Source organism: Coregonus clupeaformis, chromosome 27 (assembly GCF_020615455.1).
Source record: "Coregonus clupeaformis isolate EN_2021a chromosome 27, ASM2061545v1, whole genome shotgun sequence".
Classification (NCBI taxonomy): domain Eukaryota; kingdom Metazoa; phylum Chordata; class Actinopteri; order Salmoniformes; family Salmonidae; genus Coregonus; species Coregonus clupeaformis.
Window position 1 is genome coordinate 51,645,902 of NC_059218.1, and position 24,394 is coordinate 51,670,295.

A 24,394-nucleotide genomic window follows, 5' to 3' on the forward strand; every position below is an offset into this window, starting at 1 on the left:
CTTATACACAGTAAAGGGAAATTAGATGTTCTGGGAATCCGACGGGCACTTTGACAGTGACAATGGCCACTTGACTGCGCTGTTTGGGCATCTGTTGATATGGGCACTTTGTTTTTGTTTGGACTTAATCTTTTTCAGATAATATGGTTTTATTTGGGCACTATGATAGTTAGACTTATGCAGAGGTTATTATATGAAATAAAACCAATATATGCATTCTGTATTTTGCCCATCTCCACAGTACCGTACCAGTTGAGCAAGCTATCATTTATGCATCAACGATACCTGGTCTGCCGTTCTCATTTAGGCATAACAAAATCCACCACAAACCCTCCAAAATATTTCAGATAAATCCATATAGAATCCCTGGAACATGATGTTCAAAATCTTTTATTTTGATTAGTCACCAAAAACCAAGTGTTTTGTCAAGTCAACCTTTGACTTGTACGGGGATGACGTTTATAAAGAGGGGGGGTTGGCGTGCCCTCTTTGGAGAATTCTCTGCCTCCTCTCTAACGAGGCCAGTCTGTAGTTGCATCTCTCTTCAGTTGTCCTGCAAGCCTCCTGTACAACCAGACGCACTGCGCACTAGCTCCTGGTTTTGAGCAGAAATGTTTTTCTGTAGATCGGCTTGGCAGAAACTGGGGCTCCTGGCACGAATGACAGTCGCCCTACCCTTATCCAGAAATGGTGAGTGGATAAGAAGTGGTCCGAGTTGATGGGGTATATTATATTTGTTTGGGGCATTTTTATATGAAGCGTTTGTTGCATCCTACCTGACGCGTCACGGTGTGCGTGATGTATGGATTTACGCCAAGGTCAATGCAATTAGTTGGTTTTAACGACAGTCTATGTAAACAGTTGAGCTTGATAAAGTGTATACGTTTGGATTGTTTGTCCAACATTCTTGTGTGATTTTTGTATTCAATATATATTTTAAATTAATGCAGTTTCCTTCAAATTGCGCGACGTTGTTGTACTTTATTCATCCCAGGATGATACAATGCATCATTCTTTACTAGTTTATTGAAAAACATTGCAAGAAAAGTTACATTTTAATAATTTTAAATCTTAACATTATTGCTGAGCGCTAGTTGAGGCAGTACGCCCCTTTTCCATGGGGAGGTGTGTCCATGTCCACAAAGATTAGAACATGCAGTTCTGCACAATTTAGTTACGACACAGCGCATCCCGGTCCAAAAAAACGACCCGATCGGTATTATGTAACATCCAAGCATCAAGTGCATGTATTTGATAGCAGATATATCCCCGAAATCGTTGTTTTTTTGAAGGCTAAGTGGAGATGTCGTCGCCTATATGATGTCCCATGGAGATTCTTCACGTGTCGTGGTAGCGCCTGTATAGGATAATGGTTGTGTATATAGATCATTGGATTAGCCTATAGCAGCCCATATAGAAAAAAGACGAAGCACGTTCTACTTGACTTTGACCTGTCGAGTTCTGTAGCAAGATGCGTCAAAACTATAATCCAAATTGATCGTGATGTATTAATTTCCCCCAGACTCATCAAAGCGTTTTGTCAGGGAGAGAAAAAATGTGATTGTTTTGTTAATAGCTTTGTGTGGGTTTGAGTGACAGCAAAGGGTAGAAGGGATTAGGGTTGTGTTTTTACTGTAGCTACTTTCCCATGCACGCGCTTCATGGATAGACTAGTTCAAGTCTGGCTTCATTCTAGAACTACAACTCCTATTTGCTTTGTTGCATAAGGAATTTGCCCCGAGGGAGATCTGAACAGTGCTGGTTTAATTTCCTGTTTTAGAGATGTTAGAAACTCCAAATACAGCCAGAAACCTCTATCCTCTCCATGTTTTGACACTAGGATGTATAGATATTCCCCTGACCTATAGCTACAAGCACAGACATGCATTGTGACAATAGCCCTATCCTCTATGTGCATTTCTGCACACCCTGCTCTGGATTATATTTGGCTGACTAATGACGTATTGATCACTAGTCAGTCATGACTAGGGCAGACAGGCTTCATGGTTAGGCTTTGGGCCTACATAAGGGGGCGTGTGGTTCTTCATGTATGTGTAGGCCTGTGTGTGTGTGTGTGTGTGCCACTGGTGTGAATGGCCTCTATTCAGTTGGAAGGAACCGGTCCAATGTCCTTGGCTTGTTGCAGACCTACGTAACTAACAGAGCCTATAGGAGACCTAGAGACAGACATGTTTTCTCTGGACGTTGTGTGTTCTTATTTGGGCAAAGCTTATACATTAAATGTAAATAGTTGTATTTTTTTCAATGCCGGCAGGGTTCCCCCCCCCCAGCACTACGCAGCTGATTTAAATATCCAACTCCTCGTCAAGGTTTGATTATTTGAATCCACTGTTTAGTGCTAGGGCGAAAACCAAAACGTGCACCCAGAGGGGGCACAAGGACCTAGTTGAGGGAAACCCGCTATAGGGGATGGAGATGTTCTCCAATGTGGACATTTTTTGTTTTTGTGTTCTTGTTTGGTCAAAGTTTAGGGATAAAATGTAGCCTACGTGGTTGTCATGGTTCCTTTTCTCTAGCAAAATGAAAAACAATTGATCACAAAGACAGCCAGGCCTAGCTAGCAGAGACAGCCAGGCCTAGCTAGCAGAGACAGCCAGGCCTAGCTAGCAGAGACAGCCAGGCCTAGCTAGCAGAGACAGCCAGGCCTAGCTAGCAGAGACAGCCAGGCCTAGCTAGCAGAGACAGCCAGGCCTAGCTAGCAGAGACAGCCAGGCCTAGCTAGCAGAGACAGCCAGGCCTAGCTAGCAGAGACAGCCAGGCCTAGCTAGCAGAGACAGCCAGGCCTAGCTAGCAGAGACAGCCAGGCCTAGCTAGCAGAGACAGCCAGGCCTAGCTAGCAGAGACAGCCAGGCCTAGCTAGCAGAGACAGCCAGGCCTAGCTAGCAGAGACAGCCAGGCCTAGCTAGCAGAGACAGCCAGGCCTAGCTAGCAGAGACAGCCAGGCCTAGCTAGCAGAGACAGCCAGGCCTAGCTAGCAGAGACAGCCAGGCCTAGCTAGCAGAGACAGCCAGGCCTAGCTAGCAGAGACAGCCAGGCCTAGCTAGCAGAGACAGCCAGGCCTAGCTAGCAGAGACAGCCAGGCCTAGCTAGCAGAGACAGCCAGGCCTAGCTAGCAGAGACAGCCAGGCCTAGCTAGCAGAGACAGCCAGGCCTAGCTAGCAGAGACAGCCAGGCCTAGCTAGCAGAGACAGCCAGGCCTAGCTAGCAGAGACAGCCAGGCCTAGCTAGCAGAGACAGCCAGGCCTAGCTAGCAGAGACAGCCAGGCCTAGCTAGCAGAGACAGCCAGGCCTAGCTAGCAGAGACAGCCAGGCCTAGCTAGCAGAGACAGCCAGGCCTAGCTAGCAGAGACAGCCAGGCCTAGCTAGCAGAGACAGCCAGGCCTAGCTAGCAGAGACAGCCAGGCCTAGCTAGCAGAGACAGCCAGGCCTAGCTAGCAGAGACAGCCAGGCCTAGCTAGCAGAGACAGCCAGGCCTAGCTAGCAGAGACAGCCAGGCCTAGCTAGCAGAGACAGCCAGGCCTAGCTAGCAGAGACAGCCAGGCCTAGCTAGCAGAGACAGCCAGGCCTAGCTAGCAGAGACAGCCAGGCCTAGCTAGCAGAGACAGCCAGGCCTAGCTAGCAGGGCCTCTACCTTTCACCCATTTCCTGCTTCTGTCCCCCCGATGATTAGTATACATAGATAATGCGCATGTTATTACATCACAGGGCAGGTAGCCTAACAGTTAGAGCGTTGGGCCATTAACCGAAGGGTAGGTAGTTCGAATCCCCAAGCTGATAAAAGGAAAAATCTGTGCACTTAACCCTAATTGCTCCAGGGTCACGTTGATGATGGTAGGGAGAGTTGGTATATGCAAAAAAACACATTTCCAGTTCACATGTTCATATTAATACACACTTGTACATGTGTGAAATACGACAAATATAAGCATCCACACATTTTTAGTTCCGTGAGATGGGTGGGGGTTCAATGCTACCATGCTATGACTGGCTGTCGGAGAGGACACTGGGAGCACCGGCGTGTCTGTGACACTTCTGACCTCTAGCTCAGCTTAACTGATTAGTACCTAGCTACCTGTATAAATAACTGGACCTGGCCTTCACAGGAACAAACAGGAGGCCACTTGCTGTGTCATGGTATTAGAGAGAGCAGCAGGGTAGCTCTGGGTCAACCAGGATCAACGTCTGGTAACAACTGATGGCTGTGTTTTTGAGGAACGTTTTACTGCCAATGACTGTTGTGGTTTGTCTTATCTTACCTTAGTTGAATGTATTGGGGGGGGGGGAGCTAGCATGGTAGACTGCATGTGTGTTCTCCTGCAGAGCTGTAGGATGAAATGTGATACTCTTTACATGGAGGGAACTGGGGAGGGAGGTGAGATAGGGAGGTGAGATGTGGAAGGAGGAGCGCTCTCTGCTGTGCATAGTGTTCCCTTACTGCAGCCTGGGCTGCTCTGGTGTGCATGTTGGAGACATGCACACACACACACACATACATACATACATACATACATACATACACACACACACACACAACCAGAGACTGATGTGCGGAAACACACACACTTCACACACCACAGAGGCACCACTTGTAGAAAGTGTCTCTCTTGTTTTGCCCTGTAGGCGCCCCTCTGCCAGACCTTTGCATTCTGGGTGACATGTGAACTTGAAGCTTACACATGATCTTGAACTTTGAAACTAGTCCCCTATGCACAACCACTACAGTTGTATTCCTGGTGTTTTCTACTCAGGGCTGAATGTATACAGTAGTCTATAGCGGTCCTTCACTAGTCTCTAATGGACAAACATAGGCAGAACTAGACAGCCAAACACGACCAAGTTTTCCTGTGTGGTTGACTGGTTTTATGTTGTGTGATTGACTGGTTGTGTGTGTGTGTGTGTGTGTGTGTGTGTGATTTAGGGAGTGTTTGGGGCGATGGCATAGCAGAGGAGAGGATCTTTGGTCCAGGAAGGAGGAGGATTTATTTATGTCCCGTGTTCTAAATGCACCACCATAGCCTGAGAGCCAATCCGATCAACACGGCAATCTATTTACTGACGACTAGGCTACTCTAGTCTGCCCAGCCCTATTGGCCACATGGACCATGCTACCAACAACAACAACAACAACTTGTTTATGGTTTCATCTCAAATCTCTATCGCTGCGTTTTGGTTCTTTCTTTAGGGTAGTTAAAATGATGGCTGTGTGAAGATGATTCAGTGTCCTACAGTCTGACAGTGATTTTACATCAGCACTATGCAATTGGCAAAGATTCAAGTGATGTTAACCCAAATGAAATGTGTTTAGATGGGAGGGGTTTAGAAAGCAGGGAGTGTTTATTAGGAGGGGGTTGTCCAAGCAAACACAGCATCAGACCTAAAACAAGGACCAGAATAGACCTGGGTTCAAACACTATTAGAAATCTTTCAAATAACTTTTTGAGCTTTTGCTCTAGGCTGTTAGGAGTGCCAGATTGGTAGAGTTTGGTCCATCGGTTGGCCCATTAAGCCAGGCAAGCTCAATCAACTACATAAACCACTTGGAATTATTTGAACCAAGGTCTGGACTGGGATAGGTTGGCTAGGCGTGTTTAGCTTGGTAAGTCTCCCGAGTGGCGCAGTGGTCTAGCCACTAGAGGTCCTGGTTCGAATCCAGGCTCTTCGTAGCCGGCCGCGACCGGGAGACCCATGGGGCGGCGCACAATTGGCCCAGCGTCGTCCAGGGTAGGGGAGGGAATGGCCGGCAGGGATGTAGCTCAGTTGGTAGAGCATGGCATTTGCAACGCCAGGGTTGTGGGTTCGATTCCCAAGGGGGGCAAGTATGAAAAATAAACTGTAAGTCGCTCTGGATAAGAGCGTCGGCTAAATGACTAAAATGTAGGATGGACTGGGATAGGTTGGCTAGTCGTGTTTAGCTTGGTAGGACGGACTGGGATAGGTTGGCTAGGCGTGTTTAGCTTGGTAGGACGGACTGGGATAGGTTGGCTAGTCGTGTTTTAGCTTGGTAGGACGGACTGGGATAGGTTGGCTAGTCGTGTTTTAGCTTGGTAGGACGGACTGGGATAGGTTGGCTAGTCGTGTTTTAGCTTGGTAGGGCGGACTGGGATAGGTTGGCTAGTCGTGTTTTAGCTTGGTAGGGCGGACTGGGATAGGTTGGCTAGGCGTGTTTAGCTTGGTAGGGCGGACTGGGATAGGTTGGCTAGGCGTGTTTTAGCTTGGTAGGACGGACTGGGATAGGTTGGCTAGGCGTGTTTAGCTTGGTAGGGCGGACTGGGATAGGTTGGCTAGTCGTGTTTTAGCTTGGTAGGGCGGACTGGGATAGGTTGGCTAGGCGTGTTTAGCTTGGTAGGACCGACTGGGATAGGTTGGCTAGTCGTGTTTAGCTTGGTAGGGCGGACTGGGATAGGTTGGCTAGGCGTGTTTAGCTTGGTAGGGCGGACTGGGATAGGTTGGCTAGTCGTGTTTTAGCTTGGTAGGGCGGACTGGGATAGGTTGGCTAGTCGTGTTTTAGCTTGGTAGGGCGGACTGGGATAGGTTGGCTAGGCGTGTTTAGCTTGGTAGGATGGACTGGGATAGGTTGGCTAGGCGTGTTTAGCTTGGTAGGATGGACTGGGATAGGTTGGCTAGGCGTGTTTAGCTTGGCTTACGCAAACACTTTCCACTGCCTCTGCTCTGCTGTGTCAAATGAATGGCGCCGCCTTGTCTGTGTTGTGTAATGGGATTAAGAGGGATAGAGGCTTGTTGCCGTGGTACCAGAACACCGCTGATGACCTGAGTGGTAAGAAGATGCCTGGACAGGACCGGATGAAGGCCTTTATTACAGGCCCTGTAGGACCATGTTGGAGGATAACATTAGATATGCATAGATTGACAATGCAAGGAATTTGTCAATGGGGCCTATACAGAAATCATAGAGGGTCCGTTGACCTGGCATGGTCATCTGTCCAATGCAAAGCTGGCATCTTTCTTACTGCCTGAGTATATGAACAAAAAGTGTAGAACTTGCTTTCTATTCATATATTTACATGCTTTATATTTTCTCTCTTGATGTAGCTTTATGTATTGGGGTGCCTTCCCAGGGCTACTAGCTAACTATTTAGGATAGGCTACATGCCCATTTTTATTGACACCTGATTGGTCACAGACACAGGAACAGTTTTCCATAAAAATAAATGGTCAAGGTTCCTTACACAGACAGGAACCGTGACCATTTTTTTCAAACGGTAAACAGCCTTTATGAGATCTTCATTATCCACCGTCTTTGGTAGCTCTCTCTTCTGGTCCATCCCCTAACCATGTCCCCCTCTCCACCGTGTCTCCTTACAGTGGTTCCAGTGCGGCAGATGTCCTTCGGGATCCCCGGTGGCTCTTCCACCAACATGGCGTACTTTGTTCTGTGTGGAGGAGGCCTCACTGCCGCTGTAGTCTACGTAAGTACTGATCCGAGATCAGTTGTGTGTGTGTGTGTGTGTATACCTAATGTTAACGGAGAAGGTCTGGGCAGTATATGATGATCCTAGACCAGATTTGTGCCTGAAGGGCACTTTCTACTCAAAACCATATTCTACTATGCGACTATCACCCTAGACACTGATATGAAATAAGTTTTTGTATCCACCCATAATGGTAAAGGTGACTATCTGGAGAGCTCACACTGATGTGAAGTCTGTGCCTAAAGGTTAACTTGAACTAGGCATGCTATAGTTTACTTTAATTTCAAACATATTTTTCCTGACTCCTCCCACATCAGTTTTCCACACTTTAATCCAATGCATAAACATTAGGACACTGTTTTTCCTCCGGACTAAAGATGGATGACGTTCTGCTCATGTGTTTATTCTGTACTTCTCTACCCGTAGAGAACCGGCTACTCTGGTGAATGGTGGTCATTTAATAAAGTTAGATCAAAGCCGAATCAATGTCTGCAAGATCACATAATGATAGTGTTCTACATAACAGAACCCAATATAATAGCGTAGTATTACGTTACTGTAAGACAAAAACCCCACCGCATTTTTCTCTTATGTGGCCGAAACGCAGCAGTGTGCGCCACTAGGGAAAATACACAGCTAGGTTATGTTTCAGTTTAACACCATCTGCTCTACAATTCGCTCACTGTACATGAGTGAGAAAGTTAATGCACAAATATCATACCCCCCCCCCAAAAAAAGATGCTAACCCCCCTGTTATTGTAATGGTGTGAGGTTAGCATGTCTTGGGGGTATGATATAAAATGCTAACCTCCCTGTAATTGTAATGGTGTGAGGTTAGCATGTCTTGGTATGATATTTGTGTGTCTAACTTTCTCACTCATCATTATTCACGATTCATTCAGGATTATCTGTAATCATGGTAGCATCCACATTACTATAGAAGGGTTCAGAAACATTTTATTGTTATTTACAATAAAAGTGACTCTAAAATGACACTACATTATTTACCATTCATTTCTATTGGGCACAAAATAATCTGAAACACAACCAAAACAAACAGCAAATGCATCCAACAAGTTTAGTCACAAGCTTGATGTGGTCATTGCGTGCTAAGAATATGGGACCAAATACTAATCTTTTGACTACTTTAATACACATATACAGTGAGGGGAAAAAAGTATTTGATCCCCTGCTGATTTTGTACGTTTGCCCATTGACAAAGAAATGATCAGTCTATAATTTTAATGGTAGGTTTATTTGAACAGTGAGAGACAGAATAACAAAACAAAAATCCAGAAAAACGCATGTCAAAAATGTTATAAATTGATTTGCATTTTAATGAGGGAAATAAGTATTTGACCCCTCTGCAAAACATTACTTAGTACTTGGTGGCAAAACCCTTGTTGGCAATCACAGAGGTCAGACGTTTCTTGTAGTTGGCCACCAGGTTTGCACACATCTCAGGAGGGATTTTGTCCCACTCCTCTTTGCAGATCTTCTCCAAGTCATTAAGGTTTCGAGGCTGACATTTGGCAACTCAAACCTTCAGCTCCCTACACAGATTTTCTATGGGATTAAGGTCTGGAGACTGGCTAGGCCACTCCAGGACCTTAATGTGCTTCTTCTTGAGCCACTCCTTTGTTGCCTTGGCCGTGTGTTTTGGGTCATTGTCATGCTGGAATACCCATCCACAACCCATTTTCAATGCCCTGGCTGAGGGAAGGAGGTTCTCACCCAAGATTTGACGGTACATGCCCCTGTCCATCGTCCCTTTGATGCGGTGAAGTTGTCCTGTCCCCTAAGCAGAAAAACACCCCCAAAGCATAATGTTTCCACCTCCATGTTTGACGGTGGGGATGGTGTTCTTGGGGTCATAGGCAGCATTCCTCCTCCTCCAAACATGGCGAGTTGAGTTGATGCCAAAGAGCTCGATTTTGGTCTCATCTGACCACAACACTTTCATCCAGTTCTCCTCTGAATCATTCAGATGTTCATTGGCAAACTTCAGACGGGCATGTATATGTGCTTTCTTGAGCAGGGGGACCTTGCGGGCGCTGCAGGATTTCAGTCCTTCACGGCGTAGTGTGTTACCAATTTGTTTTCTTGGTGACTATGGTCCCAGCTGCCTTGAGATCATTGACAAGATCCTCCCGTGTAGTTCTGGGCTGATTCCTCACCGTTCTCATGTTCATTGCAACTCCACGAGGTGAGATCTTGCATGGAGCCCCAGGCCTAGGGAGATTGACAGGTCTTTTGTGTTTCTTCCATTTGCGAATAACTGTTGTCACCTTCTCAACAAGCTGCTTGGCGATGGTCTTGTAGCCCATTCCAGCCTTGTGTAGGTCTACAGTCTTGTCCCTGACATCCTTGGAGAGCTCTTTGGTCTTGGCCATGGTGGAGAGTTTGGAATCTGATTGATTGCTTCTGTGGACAGGTGTCTTTTATACAGGTAACAAACTGAGATTAGGAGCACTCCGTTTAAGAGTGTGCTCCTAATCTCAGCTCGTTACCTGTATAAAAGACACCTGGGAGCCAGAAATCTTTCTGATTGAGAGGGGGTCAAATACTTATTTCCCTCATTTTAAAATGCAAATCAATTTATAACATTTTTGACATGCATTTTTCTGGATTTTTTTGTTGTTATTCTGTCTCTCACTGTTCAAATAAACCTACCATTAAAATTATAGACTGATCATTTCTTTGTCAGTGGGCAAACGTACAAAATCAGCAGGGGACCAAATACTTTTTTGTCACTGTCACTTTTTTGTCCCAATACTTTTGGAGCTCACTGGAGAGCCCTTACCGCAGCAGTGGTGCATTGTGCTTTTTAAAGACCGTTATAACAGTTCTACAGACAACCGTTGGCATGGACGTTTATAGCTTTAGCTTAGTCTACGCCTTTATTTAACACGACACTGTTACTTGCTAGTGCTGAGGGAAGAGAGGATTCAGGTTCTCATCTTGCACCAAAACAAAATGGAGTCAGAGTTCACGGCAGCCATTTTGAAATGCAGCTAGATTCCCTTTCTGTGTTCTTTTTAATTTGGCGTGTCCCTCCAACCTCCGTCTGTCTGTTCCATTCAGGCTTACAAGACAGTGAATGGTGACAGTGAGCGGTACAATGACAGACTCGCTGAGATGAACTTGAGGCCAAAGGGTGAGTACTGAGTAGCTGACTGTCTGCACTGCCACACACACTTCATTGTCCCACCACACTCTTGATATTCTACCAATAGACATGAACCATAGAATCTAGAATCCAAGGGGAGTTCTAGAATTTGTACCTTCAGTATTCCGGAATTCCTCATCATAACGGACAAGAATGGCCAGAGTTCTAGTGTCAGTTGGAGAAAGAATGTCTCATCAGAACGTTGAAACCACAACAAAACAATGTTTGTCCACACTAAGCCTAGCCAAATGTTTTCATTTGGCATGGATCCTGTTTTGGCGCTGCCACCGACACGCCAGCATGGTGGAATGATCACTCTGAATGAGATTAATCTAGACTGTCAGGGCTGATTTCTGTCAGCTATTAATTGACCTGTCGGGGTTCCCGGGCCCAGTGCCCAGATCGCCTGATTGGTCTGTTGGGCTAAGCTCCTTTTCATTGGTTCACTTGGTATCGATGGGAGGTCTGATTGGTTCATGCAGGGTCTAGTTTGCTGTTCCTACCTACATTCACCCATCCTCAGTAAACTAATGGCTATACAGTGTATAGACGAACCCTAAACCTATATATAGACAACGGATGTCATTTTAAAGACTTGATTTTCTCTTTGTGTTACAGGCGAGGCAGAGGGTGAGTGTTTTTTGGAAACCTTTTGGCGTGCCTGTGAAAAATGTAGCTTGCATGCGTTTGCAGATCCTGTCTTTTGGGCACTGTGGTGATGGGGAAAGGGCTGGTGTGCGTCTCAAATGGCACCCTATTCCCTATATAGTGCACTGCTTTTGACCAGAGCACTATGGGCCCGGGTCAAAATGGGTGCACTATATAGGGAATAGGGTGCCATTTTGAGATGCAGCCCTAGTCATACCTGGCATGAAACATTTTCCAACTTCCTGTCAGAACAAAGTGTAACCAACTGCCAATTCATGTGTTTGTGGGAGCCGCCATTTTGTAGGCTTCGCTATTCGATCACACTAACTTGAAGTGAAATTCTACACCTGGCACTGGTAGCCATTTTGTCATTGCTAGCCAACGAACTTTCAATCACTAACTTCGAATTCTACACCTGGCCTACACGTATTCTACAAACTGTACCCCTGCACTTTTAAACATTTTTAAACCCTCCTTTACCTGTGCTACATAACCAGGGCACACTTTATAAGAAAATGGTCATGTTTACCGTTGAGCTTTGGCTCCTGAACAATTCAGACTAAGCCTTGGGTTCCTATCTACCTGTTGGCCTTTTCTTCGTCATGTTTGCATATCTTTTGGTGTATTCCATAAAGCTTGTCCTTTTTTCTGTCGCGACTGCATGTTATGTTTGGATGTTTGCTCGTTGCTTAGTCTGTCACAGCTACATCACCCAAAGTACCTGACCCCAAGTTCCTAGTCTTCTTAATTATACAAGTTTGAAACAAGTTGAGGCTAGTGCTGGCGTTACTGGCTAATTAGCTGATTATCCTTGTTCATGTAATTCAGTTTACTTATACAACAGAATGTGACTGGACCTTTTTAACCAGTTTAAATACCAGTATAGGTTACTGGCAAGTCAGTTGAGATTATCCTTATTACCTGCTATAATGGTTCGTTTCTAAAACCAGCTGATTTCAGTTCAGCCTAGTTAACCTTGACCTTTACCCCCTGCTCCAGCTGATCCCTCTTGCGTCCCAAATGACTCCCTATTTAGTGCACTACATTTGACCTGGGCCCATAAGGCTCTGGTCAAAAGTAGCGCCCTATGTAGGGAAATGGGGTGCCACTTGGGATGCAGTCGCTGTGTCCGATACGGTTACTAGCCGTCAAACAAATCCTGGCTTCCTCCATCTCTCCTTGTTTACTCAATTTCTTGCCTCCCCTGTTAACCATTTAACACCCTTTGACCAGAGATCCTGTATATAATGACAAGACGCTCATGTCTCCGCCCTAACGATGGGTGTCGTTGTCCCAAAGGCGGGAACGCAGGCTACAAGCTTAGGTCCAAAATAAGCCATAGAAACTCCATTGGGCTTATTTTGGACAGATTTCGGCGAGAGTGACTCTGACAATCCTTAAGTTTGACACCTGATCAGCTGCAGCTCACCTCTGTGGCATTGACAAGCCGTCAAATCCCATCCTAGATTCCACTATTCCTCGCCGCTCTCTCAAAGCGCATTGGAGGAAAGGATCCAAGGTCCCGCCCCTCTGACCTCCCTTCTCCAATGACCTTTGAGTAATCAAGGAATTGCGGAATAGGGATTTGACGTTTTGTCAAAGCCACAGGGGTCCTCTGCAGGTGTCACCGATGGGGTCAGAGCCCTATACGACAACATGTGGTTTGAGTTTGGTCAACTCTGTGTTCAACTCAGGATAACTGGTGACACGAATGTGGCTCACCTTTTTAGCCAGGTACATTCCTATGGCAATGAATCCTGCAGAACTAACCTGCTCTGAGCAGACTGACTGTACTTATCCTGAATGAAGCATTTGAGCTGTGAGTTGAGGACCAATTCAATTAGATTCCCTCCCTCTCGCAGAGTGAATCATCATCTCTTTATTCTCCGGACCGTATTTGAGGAAGACTGATTTTAATATTTTATTAATCAACTTCTTCTTGTGTTTTAATTGTAATATTCAAATACATATCACAAAAACACTTTTGGAAACTTCAGGTGCAGTAAACTTTCCTAATGCAGTTATTTGATCATAGGACTTTGGGGGGGAAAAGGGACTAAACACACCGACGAAACCATATGCGTAAGATAGACTGCACTTCTAATAGCCCATTTCACACTGTAGTCTGCTGAAATTGCAGGGTTACTTTTCTTTTCAATTTGATTTAGTCAAAAAAATGAAAATGTGGCACGGTTTCGCCAATGGATTGATGTTTCCACATTGTGTCAATGACGAGTTTGGTGTTCGAGTAAGTGACGGGTGCACAATCAATATCTACCTTCGTAAACATGGATAAAGCCGGAGCTGGAATGCGAAGCTAACTGAAGCTAGCTAATTTCAGAAAAACCTGAGTACATCTAGCTACTTTGGTAGTATACCCCTCGGGGTCGCCAGAGGGTTCAGCATCACACATTAAAGGTGCTTAGCAGAGGACTAACTGAAAGCAGTTTAAAAAAACTTAATCTAGGATTTATCGCCATATTGGATCCACCTATCCTTTACTTTCTGGTCGGGGATATTTTAGACCCAGGGACCAACACCGCGTGGTACAATTCAGAATCTGTCTCTTTAGGGGATTGATGTTGGAATTGGAGGACACTTTCATCTCATCCCTCCCTTTCTCTCCATCTATTCCTCTTCTCTCTCTCTCGCTCCATCTCCCTCCACCAGCAGCACCAGCAGCAGAGGAAGCAGCACCAGCAGCAGAGGAAGCAGCACCAGCAGTAGAATCCCCAGAAGAACCGGCACCAGTAGAAGCAGAGGTGGTAGCCGAGGTGGTCGCTGAGACGGCTGCTGTCGAGGAGGCGCCTGCAGCAGCAGAGGAAGTCGTGGCAGAGGTCGCAGCCGAACCCGACGTCGTAGAGGCGGATGCAGAGGTTGCCGCAGAACCAGCGGTCGCCGCAGTCGAGGAGGCGCCCACAGCGGAAGTCGTTGCAGATGTCGCCGTGGTTACAGAAGAAGCCGCCCCGGAGGCTGCCGCAGAGGCTGTCATCGAGGACGTCGCTGAGGCGGCTCCCGTCGTCGTGGAAGAGGTCGTTGCCTTGGAGGATGTCGCCGAGGCACCCGCGGTGGAGGCTGCCGGTGAGGATGTTGTGGCTGAGACGGCTCCCGTCGCCCTTGAGGCAGAAGCGTCCCCTGCCGCCGAGGTGGCGGCAGCATAAGGGGTCAGAGGTGAAAGGTCATGCTAGAGGGGTGGGGTTAGCTGTGGTGTGTCCTCTTACTACTACCCCCCTCAAACCTACACCTGCTCCCCCAACCCCACACAGGCCCCATCTACACCCTATTCCCCATGTAGTGCACTACTTTCCCTGGTCAAAAGTAACGCCCTACATAGGGAATAGGGTGCCATTTTGGATCACAGCCCCCTTTCTACCAGGACATTTTACAATAAGAAGCAGGAGGTGGACTATGTTCTGTTAAAGAACACTTTAGTTATGAAATTATATTCTGGTGATGGGGATGGCTGTCTCTTCTCATTCTGACTCCTTTACACCAGCGCTAAAACCACAGCTAAATACAGAGCTGTTTCAGTTTAAAATGATACCGGTCTATTTGTCAAGCAATATGGTTGTATTTATCAATGGGGACAGGAGTTTTTACTGGTCGGATCATGGTTGGTTGGGTGGTGGGGGGGGGACTCCTGGCTCTGTTTTTCTGAGGAGTCCTTAGGTGTTTCTAAGGGGTTAAAGGGGCTGGAAAGGGAGATATTGGAGTCATGATTGTACAAGTTGTCCTGACCCACAAACCTATGTGCGTCTGAAATGGCACCCTATTCCCTATATAGGGCCCATAGGCTCTGGTCAAAAGTAGTTCACTATCACTATATAGGGACTAGGGTGCCATTTTGGACACACTTCTAATGTAAAGTTCTCCCAAGTGGCCCTTAGAATTCAGGACACAAAATGGCACCTTTTCCTTCACTTTTGTCCGAATGACTTTGTCCCTTAAGAGTCAAGCTTATTGAGGATTTCTAGATAATGGCACAGTCTGGTATCTTGGCTTTAAATCAAGTTTGCACTCCATTTCGACGATGCGTTGAACGTGCTCCAAATTCAGATTGAAGGTAGTGTTATGAACCTCGAGACGACAAGCACTTCAAGCAGGTTAAATGGTTATTATGCAAATAATAAATGTACCAGTCAGAGAAGCATTTGAATTGCTTTTTGAACAGCATCTTATTGTGAAATGTGACCAAAACCCTGCAAGCTCCTTCCTGCTTTCTCCTCCTCTCTAAGTGCTGCCCTCACACCTCTCCCTAGGATAAGCTCTAGAAGGATTAGTCGGTGATGTCATAAAGCTGTGTTCCACTGCCCAAATGGAACTCCCAGTGATTGGAACTTTGGGGAACAATTGGATCAGTTGGTTGTCTCTGTGTCCTCACTGATCTCTTTATGACATCATCTCTGTCTGATCCTTCTTATCACATCCTAGACACTGTGCCAGGGAGAAGTCTGCCCCCACTAAGCACAGATCAGGGATCAGTTCCCCCTTGCCCCCAATGCTGAGCATATAGGGCTGCAACCAGAGGTTCTGGAAGGGGATTCTCAATCCTCAAAACCCGTAGCAAATATTATCAATATACTGTGCAACGTAGACGTTCTGTTTTCTACCGAGATTGCAAAACAATTCGTATGTTGATGTAGTGCCCATCGGTTATGAATGTTTCAACCTCTGACAAATCCTGTTTGTACCGTCAGTTTGTTTCGAAGAGCACCAAAACTAACCATGGAGCCTCGCGGTCTGTATCGTCCAATCACAGATCAGATACAAGTCACGTGATCTGTCAGGCGACCACATGATGTGCCATCGAACAGATCACGTGACTGGTATCTGCTCTGTGATTGGACGATTCTACAGCTATCGCGTGCCATGTGTTCGCTAACAGACCACGTGACTTGTATGTGCTCTGTGATTGGTTGATACTGACCGCAATGCTGTATGGGATGAGTAGTTTGTTTACCCCCTTAACTCTGGAACACTATATATTTTTTAAAGCCATTTCTAATCTTTTCAATCAATGGTTCACCCTGGAGATTTGTGTAGCTATTCAACATTTGAAACCATGACAACCAGCATGTATCTTTTTAAAATTGTGGCCGTGTCAGTTCCTGGAACCATAACTGTGGAAAGAGGGGCGTGGCCCGTTGCAGCCCTAGGAATTGTTCAATTTTAAGCTGGTCTTGGATAAGTGCTTGGTGGGAAGTGACTTCCACCTAAATGCATCTTTTTTTAAATACCTGTTGTTTACAGAGCCTCTGCCTTCAACTTCAAACCTCACGTAAAAACAAATGTCTTCTGTACCTGCCTTACCTCCTAGTGGAGCGCCTAGTGGAGCGTCACAGTGAAACATATTTTATCTAGAAGAGTCCACTACTAGTTTAACCAACCAACACAAGTTTGCCCTGTAACCACGGTGACTAACACACACACACACAAAAACACCAGTCGGGCCTTACGTGATGTAACGAAGCTGTCCAGGACGATGCACCCAGCCTGCATCCCGAATGGCTCCCTATATATAGTGCACTACATTTCACCAGAGCCCTATGGTGTGGCCTATGGGCCCTGGTTAAAACTAGTGCACTATATAGAGAATAGGTTGCCATTTGGGATGCAGGTACACATTCTACTACTAATACTGTCACACTAAGTGGTTTTCTTTCCTTCATCAACCAACCAATCGTTCACCACCACCATCTCTCAATACAACTTCAAAAAGTCAAAGCCATTTTCTTCATTTTTTGTTTGTTTTTTGTGTGTGCCGGTGCTGTTACAAGTTGGTGTCTTTAAATTTTTTTTTCCTAACTGTGAAAGGTAAACGTTAAGGGTACGTTATAACCCAACAAAATCTCACTTCAGCTCTACTGTTCTATGCATCTTCAATCTCTCCAATCGATCGACATTGGACATTTTGTACTGTCTGAAGATGGCCAACTAATAATGCGCCAGTGTTTCAACTTTAAGGAAATGTTTTGAAAAGTATCAGTGAAGAAGTAAATCAGGAAGCTGAAGTCCTTCAATAAAGACACTGTAATTTACTTTTATGGTCTATTGCTTCTATTTGGTCCATTTCTCTTCTACTGCATTTTTACCCTCACGTGTATAATACACACTATTGCTCCGTTTTTTTTATCCAAAGAGATATAACCATTTCAGATTTCACCAAATTTGTATTTTATTTTTACCGCTCATTTGCATATTAGGCCAGAGTTCCTGAAACAGAACAAATGATCAAACGTTTTTTCCAGAACTTATGTTTTTCTTTAAAAAAAACAATATCTAAGCCTAACCTACACATTATGGAAAGGCAGGTTTAGGTAAACATTTGAGTTATGTAGAACCTATAGTTCCAACACCCACCCATCCGTGACCTATAACCCCTCTAGTCTAGACATACCCATGACACTACATTGCTTTTAGTTTAGTGATGTGTTTTGGTAGCAGTTTGAGATGCGTAGATATTCCTTTATGATGATCATCTAGATCAGGTGCCTCAATGCTATGTTCATGCTCCCATATGTATTGAAGGGTTGTGTGTGTGTGTGGAATCTTTTAGTTCAGCATAGACGCTATCTTACACCAGAATTCTCTAGTCTCTGCGCCTGTCAGGCTTACAACACAGAACTGGTACAAACTGGTCTGAAGCCACAGCAGCAGATTGATTTGACAGGTCCTGCTCTACAGGTGTTACAACATCAAAGCCAATTTTAAAAAACACTTTACCACATGAAGCTGTGATTAGTTATTAAAAACCGTAACCTTTTTAATGTTTTGTCTTTGTAATGATTAATTCAGTAAAATGGTACTTAGCATTAATTGCTTTATAAATGAATTTGTAGGCTCGTTAAAGTAGTGCACAAATACGAGGCTGTACTTATAGCAGTCTGACTACCAGAAGTTGATCAACACAATACAATGGCCTTAGGCCCTATGCACATCCAAACACGACCAGGAACTGGATTGAGTGAACAGTTCAGAGCACTAAATGGATCCGTACACGGTTGGCTAATCCCGAAAATGGAGTGTTATTAGTCATAACATGCCAGCCTGTAGCAGGGTCTTTTATCAAGAGACCTTCAGTATTTATCCACACTACAATGGAGTGTATCACAGACAAGGGGCATGAAATGGCTGCTGGACTAGTCCCATGTGTTAGACTCCCCCAGACGGTCACGTACCCCACCCCCCATGGCAGAATGATGTCAAGGTATGTCATCCTGAGGTGAATGGCAGGTAAGTGCAGTGGACTGTAAACATAAATGTTGAATTACTTTATAAAGATTGAATCTTCCCAGCATGTTATTACTCTTAACTCAACACATTATTTGATATCTGCAATTAAATTACCACTATCAGTATGTAGGCCGTTTGTAGTCCATGGTGTAGGCCTACACATACCATTACAATACATTTTTATTTTACATAAAAGTTCAGATTAGTTGATGTCGCTTGACCTGTCTATAGAGTTGATAAACTACCACTATGCGATTCTCTGTGGAAGAAGATCCTAGACTACTGTAATACAATATCACCATCACCCACATCTAACGTGGCTACTCTATTAAGGTTATGACTGAGTTAGTATGCTATATGTTGTAACAATATCACTATCACCCACGTCTAACATGGCTACTCTCTATGAACGTTATGAATGATTTAGTGTGCTATCTGCTGATCTGATCCATCCTTTGTATATACACTACAGTCGTGGTCAAAAGTTTTGAGAATGACACAAGTATTGGTCTTCACAAAGTTTGCTGCTTCAGTGTTTTTAGATATTTTTGTCAGATGTTACTATGGTATACGGAAGTATAATTACAAGCATTCCATAAGTGTCAAAGGCTTTTATTGACAATTACATTAAGTTTATGCAAAGAGTCAATATTTGCAGTGTTGACCTTTCTTTTTCAAGACCTCTGCAATCCGCCCTGGCATGCTGTCAATTAACTTCTGGGCCACATCCTGACTGATGGCAGCCCATTCTTGCATAATCAATGCTTGGAGTTTGTCAGAATTTGTGGGGTTTTGTTTGTCCACCCGCCTCTTGAGGATTGACCACAAGTTCTCAATGGGATTAAGGTCTGGAGTGTTTCCTGGCCATGGACCCAAAATGATGATGTTTTGTTCCCCGAGCCACTTAGTTATCACTTTTGCCTTATGGCAAGGTCCTCCATGATGCTGGAAAAGGCATTGTTCGTCACCAAACTGTTATTGGATGGTTGGGAGAAGTTGCTCTCGGAGGATGTGTTGGTATCATTCTTTATTCATGGCTGTGTTCTTAGGCAAAATTGTGAGTGAGCCCACTCCTTTGGCTGAGAAGCAACCCCACACATGAATGGTCTCTGGATGCTTTACTGTTGGCATGACACAGGACTGATGGTAGTGCTCACCTTGTCTTCTCCGGACAAGCTTTTTTCCGGATGCCCCAAACAATCGGAAAGGGGATTCATCAGAGAAAATGATTTTACCCCAGTCCTCAGCAGTCCAATCCCTGTACCTTTTGCAGAATATCTGTCTGTCCCTGATGTTTTTCCTGGAGAGAAGTGGCTTCCTCGCTGCCCTTCTTGACACCAGGCCATCCTCCAAAAGTCTTCACCTCACTGTGCATGCAGATGCACTCACACCTGCCTTGCCATTCCTGAGCAAGCTCTGCACTGGTGGTGCCCCGATCCCGCAGCTGAATCAACTTTAGGAGACGGTCCTGGCGCTTGCTGGACCTTCTTGGGTGCCCTGACGCCTTCTTCACAACAATTGAACCTCTCTCCTTGAAGTTCTTGATGATCCGATAAATGGTTGATTTAGGTGCAATCTTACTAGCAGCAATATCCTTGCCTGTGAAGCCCTTTTTGTGCAAAGCAATGATGACGGCACGTGTTTCCTTGCAGGTAACCATGGTTAACAGAGGAAGAACAATGATTTTAAGCGCCACCCTCCTTTTTAAAGCTTCCAGACTGTTATTCTAACTCAATCAGCATGACAGAGTGATCTCCAGCCTTGTCCTCGTCAACACTCTCACCTGTGTTTACGAGAGAATCACTGACATGATGTCAGTTGGTCCTTTTGTGGCAGGGCTGAAATGCAGTGGAAATGTTTTTTTGGGGGATTAAGTTCATTTTCATGGCAAAGAGGGACTTTGCAATTAATTGCAATTCATCTGATCACTCTACATAACATTCTGGAGTATATGCAAATTGGCATCATTAAAAACTGAGGCAGCAGACTTTGTGAAAATTAATATTTGTGTCATTCTCTCAACTTTTGACCACGACTGTAGTTTTGTGTTTGTGCAGTATACAGGCAGCCTTTTTGTCTTTCTTGCATGACTAACATGACTGTTGCTTCTCTTTCAGATGCTGTGTCTGACATCCTGTCTGCCTCCATGAAGCTCCTGGGCAGCTCTGAGATCGCTGCTGCCTCCATAGCCGAGAGGAGGCTCATGCCTGCCGTCCAACAACTAGAAGAGCGGACTGAAGAATCCTCGCTCGCCCCTGCCAAGGACGTTCTAGAACCCCTGGAGGTTCCGGAAACTAAGGTAGAGGAGGAAGTACTATCTGTGGAGGGTGGAATGGCAGTAGAAGCAGCAGCTGAAGAAGGCGAAGCAGTTGTCGTGGAAACCGAAGAGCCCAAACCAGAAGAGGAGGCTGTTGTTGCTGCCCCTGATGTCGCAGAAGAGGAAGTGGTTGCCGAGGTGACCCCTGAGCCAGAGGAAGTAGTGCCGGTCACCGTAGAGGAGGCTCCAGCTGCTGTTGCAGAGGAGGAGGAGACAGCTGCACCTCCCCTAGAGGCCCCAGAGCTCCCTGCCGCTGTGGAAACACCTGAGGTGGAGGCTCCTGCAGAGGAGGAGGAGACCGCTGCACCTCTCCTAGAGGAGGCAGCAGAGCTCCCTGCCGCTGTGGAAGCACTTGAGGCGGAGGCTCCTGCTGAGGCACCAATAGAAGAAGCACCAGCAGTAGAGGAATTTGCCACAGTGGAAGAGGCAGCGCCAGTGGAAGAGACCCCAGCAGTGGAAGAGGTTGCAGTAGTAGAAGAGACTGCACCAGTTGAAGAGACCCCAGCAGTGGAAGAGGTTGCAGTAGTAGAAGAGACTGCACCAGTTGAAGAGACCCCAGCAGTGGAAGAGGTTGCAGTAGTAGAAGAGACTGCACCAGTTGAAGAGACCCCAGCAGTAGCCGGAGAGGTGCCAGTTGCAGAGAAGGATGCCCCAGTTGAGGAAGCCGCTGAGGTGGAGGAACCAGCAGCAGAGGAGGCTGTGGAGGCAGCCCAAGTGTCCGAGGATGAGGCACTCATCGTGGAGGTGATGATGCTGGCAGCAGCCTCAGCCTTGGATGTCGTCAAAGTAGAGGCAGAGGCAGCCCCGGCTGAGGAAGTCAAGGAGACCCTCTTCACTTCATGCCATGAATGTGAAGCCCCAGCTTCTGAGGCTTCCCCAGTTCAGGCTGCGGAGGCAGAAGTCACCCCCATGGAAGCAGAGGTTGTAGAGGCTGCAAGTGTGGAGGAAGTAGAGGCTCCCCTTGCTGGTGTGGAGGAGGCAGTCGTCGAGGGTGAGGCGGTCGTCGAGGGTGAGGCGGTCGTCGAGGGTGAGGTGACAGCCAAGGAGAGTGCCACCGATTGGCCTGCTGAGGTGACCGCAGAGGCAGTGGAGGAAGCCAAGGTGGAAGGTAAGTCACAGATCTCTACGCTCTTTATTTCTTATGTGTGATTTTTAGGAAAAGGCAGCCAATTTTGATAAATATATTGCTTGTTTTCCCTCGAGTAAAGGGACATTTGGTCACGAACAACAGAGGACATGTTTCATTTTTATAATATTATTTATTAGGATAAGAAACAAATGTAAGCCCCCAACCAATACCACATATAATATAATACCTACTGTGGCCAACATATAGTAGATTCTCCCTAAACTCTGTCCCGTCTCTGTCCACCTTTACTGTGCCAACAGGAGAGACTGCCAGGACAGTAAAAAGGTCCTGCTCAGTGATGTAATAGTACAGAAGGTAAATAGAATGAGACTACCATAGAATTAGAACTAGTATAACAGACATTCCCATTCTAAGCATTCCATTGGAATGTTGGATCATGGCATTAGAATTCTGTGCCCCTTCAGAATTCCGTACATTCCGAATCTTTGACACAAGCAAATGACTTTGTTTTCAGAGCTGCTGTATGTCTGTTGGATTTATTCTAATTCTATGGACAGAACACATTGGCCCCAGCTAGCTAGTAGTTGCTAATGCTTGCATGTTGCATTACAGCATTACACATTGGATTAGTTGCTAGTAAGGATACATGGATTTTCACTAAATACTGTTGTTATTTTTCCTCCCCAGGTGCACAGAGTATGAGCCTGATGTTGGTGACAGCCAGGTCCTGACTGGAGACCAGCGAGATGTGCCTTCTGGAACAGTCAACACCCACAGCTGTCAATCAAACAGGATGATCAACACAGAACACACAGAATTAGAACTGGTTTGAATTTGCTTCTATAATTCTATTCAGCTGTAATTATTATTTAATTGTTGTCTAATGACAGCAGTTGTCAACCTGGTCACTACATTCCAGGTTCTCATTCAGTTTCTTGGTCTTCTCCTTGTACTATCCCTACCTATGGTGAGGTGACACTTCTATAAGGGTTTGAAGTCTGACTTTATCCCTAGGGAGAGACCCAAATGGTACCCTATCCCCTATATAGTGCACTACTTTTGACCAGGGCCATTTGGGACGCACATCAACTATTTTTTTTAGTAACACTGTTCCCCAAGTGCCACTATTACAAAGCTGACCAAGACCACTTGATTGTATTTTAAGTTACTTGATAGATGATCGTATACTTGAAGGAATGACGATGGCTAGTAGATTCTGACTGGATTTTTTTTTTGGATTCAATGAAAGAATATCTGAATTGGTGTATAAACCAGTAGGCTATTAGACAACATCTAGATGATTGTGTTCTTGAAGGACAGATGGGTTAGTTCTGCATGGAGTTTTTTGATTCAATCAGGGAATATCTAGAGTAAGTCTAGTTCACAAGCCAGTAGACTGTTGGTAGACAGTATTGTACCCATGTGATGTAAAATGAATAATATGTAAAAAATATAATGTATTTTTCAGTTCCGATAAGAATGTATGTAATAGTTTTGCAGGTGGGGTTGGTTGTGTGTGTGACACACAGTATGGAAATAATAGTTGTCCAAACTATCCTGTGGTTATATACAGTGCTTTCGTAAAGTATTCAGACCCCTTGACTTTTTCCACATTTTGTTACGTTACAGCCTTAATCTAAAATGGATTTTTAAAAATTCCTCAGCAATCTACACACACTACCCCATAATGACAAAGCGAAAACGGGTTTTTAGATATTTTTGCTCATTTGTAAAAAAAGAATAAAATAAAAAAAGAAATACCTTATTTACATAGAGGGGGGAAAAAAGTATTTAGTCAGCCACCAATTGTGCAAGTTCTCCCACTTAAAAAGATGAGAGAGGCCTGTAATTTTCATCATAGGTACACATCAACTATGACGGACAAATTGAGAAAAAATTATCCAGAAAATCACATTGTAGGATTTTTTATGAATTTATTTGCAAATTATGGTGGAAAATAAGTATTTGGTCACCTACAAACAAGCAAGATTTCTGGCTCTCACAGACCTGTAACTCAATCAATCAATCAATTTTATTTTATATAGCCCTTCTTACATCAGCTAATATCTCGAAGTGCTGTACAGAAACCCAGCCTAAAACCCCAAACAGCTAGTAATGCAGGTGTAGAAGCACGGTGGCTAGGAAAAACTCCCTTCTTTAAGAGGCTCCTCTGTCCTCCACTCGTTACCTGTATTAATGGCACCTGTTTGAACTTGTTATCAGTATAAAAGACACCTGTCCACAACCTCAAACAGTCACACTCCAAACTCTACTATGGCCAAGACCAAAGAGCTGTCAAAGGACACCAGAAACAAAATTGTAGACCTGCACCAGGCTGGGAAGACTGAATCTGCAATAGGTAAGCAGCTTGGTTTGAAGAAATCAACTGTGGGAGCAATTATTAGGAAATGGAAGACATACAAGACCACTGATAATCTCCCTCGATCTGGGGCTCCACGCAAGATCTCACCCCGTGGGGTCAAAAT

At 45.2% G+C, this 24,394-nt stretch overlaps 2 protein-coding genes across 7 annotated transcripts; both read left to right on the forward strand.

The window, feature by feature from the left end:
- The first annotated feature begins 506 nt into the window (after positions 1 to 506).
- On the forward strand, positions 507 to 17,306 carry LOC121534238 (cytochrome c1). 5 transcript variants are annotated; one of them, XM_045208259.1, is made up of 5 exons: positions 507 to 690; positions 7,345 to 7,448; positions 10,536 to 10,608; positions 11,239 to 11,250; positions 13,936 to 17,306. In XM_045208259.1, the coding sequence occupies exons 1-5, from the start codon at positions 612 to 614 to the stop codon at positions 14,427 to 14,429; spliced, it is 762 nt and encodes a 253-aa protein (XP_045064194.1). In that variant the 5' UTR covers positions 507 to 611; the 3' UTR covers positions 14,430 to 17,306. The 5 variants fall into 5 exon arrangements, with proteins under 5 accessions (XP_045064194.1, XP_041696776.2, XP_041696778.2 ...); XM_041840842.2 differs by having other exon boundaries at positions 13,939 to 17,306; XM_041840844.2 differs by having other exon boundaries at positions 13,942 to 17,306.
- Positions 17,307 to 20,526: 3,220 nt separating this feature from the next.
- Positions 20,527 to 23,547, forward strand: LOC121532871 (fibrous sheath CABYR-binding protein-like). 2 transcript variants are annotated; one of them, XM_041838663.2, is made up of 3 exons: positions 20,527 to 21,926; positions 22,208 to 22,262; positions 22,596 to 23,547. In XM_041838663.2, the coding sequence occupies exons 1-2, from the start codon at positions 20,588 to 20,590 to the stop codon at positions 22,249 to 22,251; spliced, it is 1,383 nt and encodes a 460-aa protein (XP_041694597.2). In that variant the 5' UTR covers positions 20,527 to 20,587; the 3' UTR covers positions 22,252 to 22,262; positions 22,596 to 23,547. The 2 variants fall into 2 exon arrangements, with proteins under 2 accessions (XP_041694597.2, XP_041694598.2); XM_041838664.2 differs by lacking the exon at positions 22,208 to 22,262.
- Positions 23,548 to 24,394: the final 847 nt, after the last annotated feature.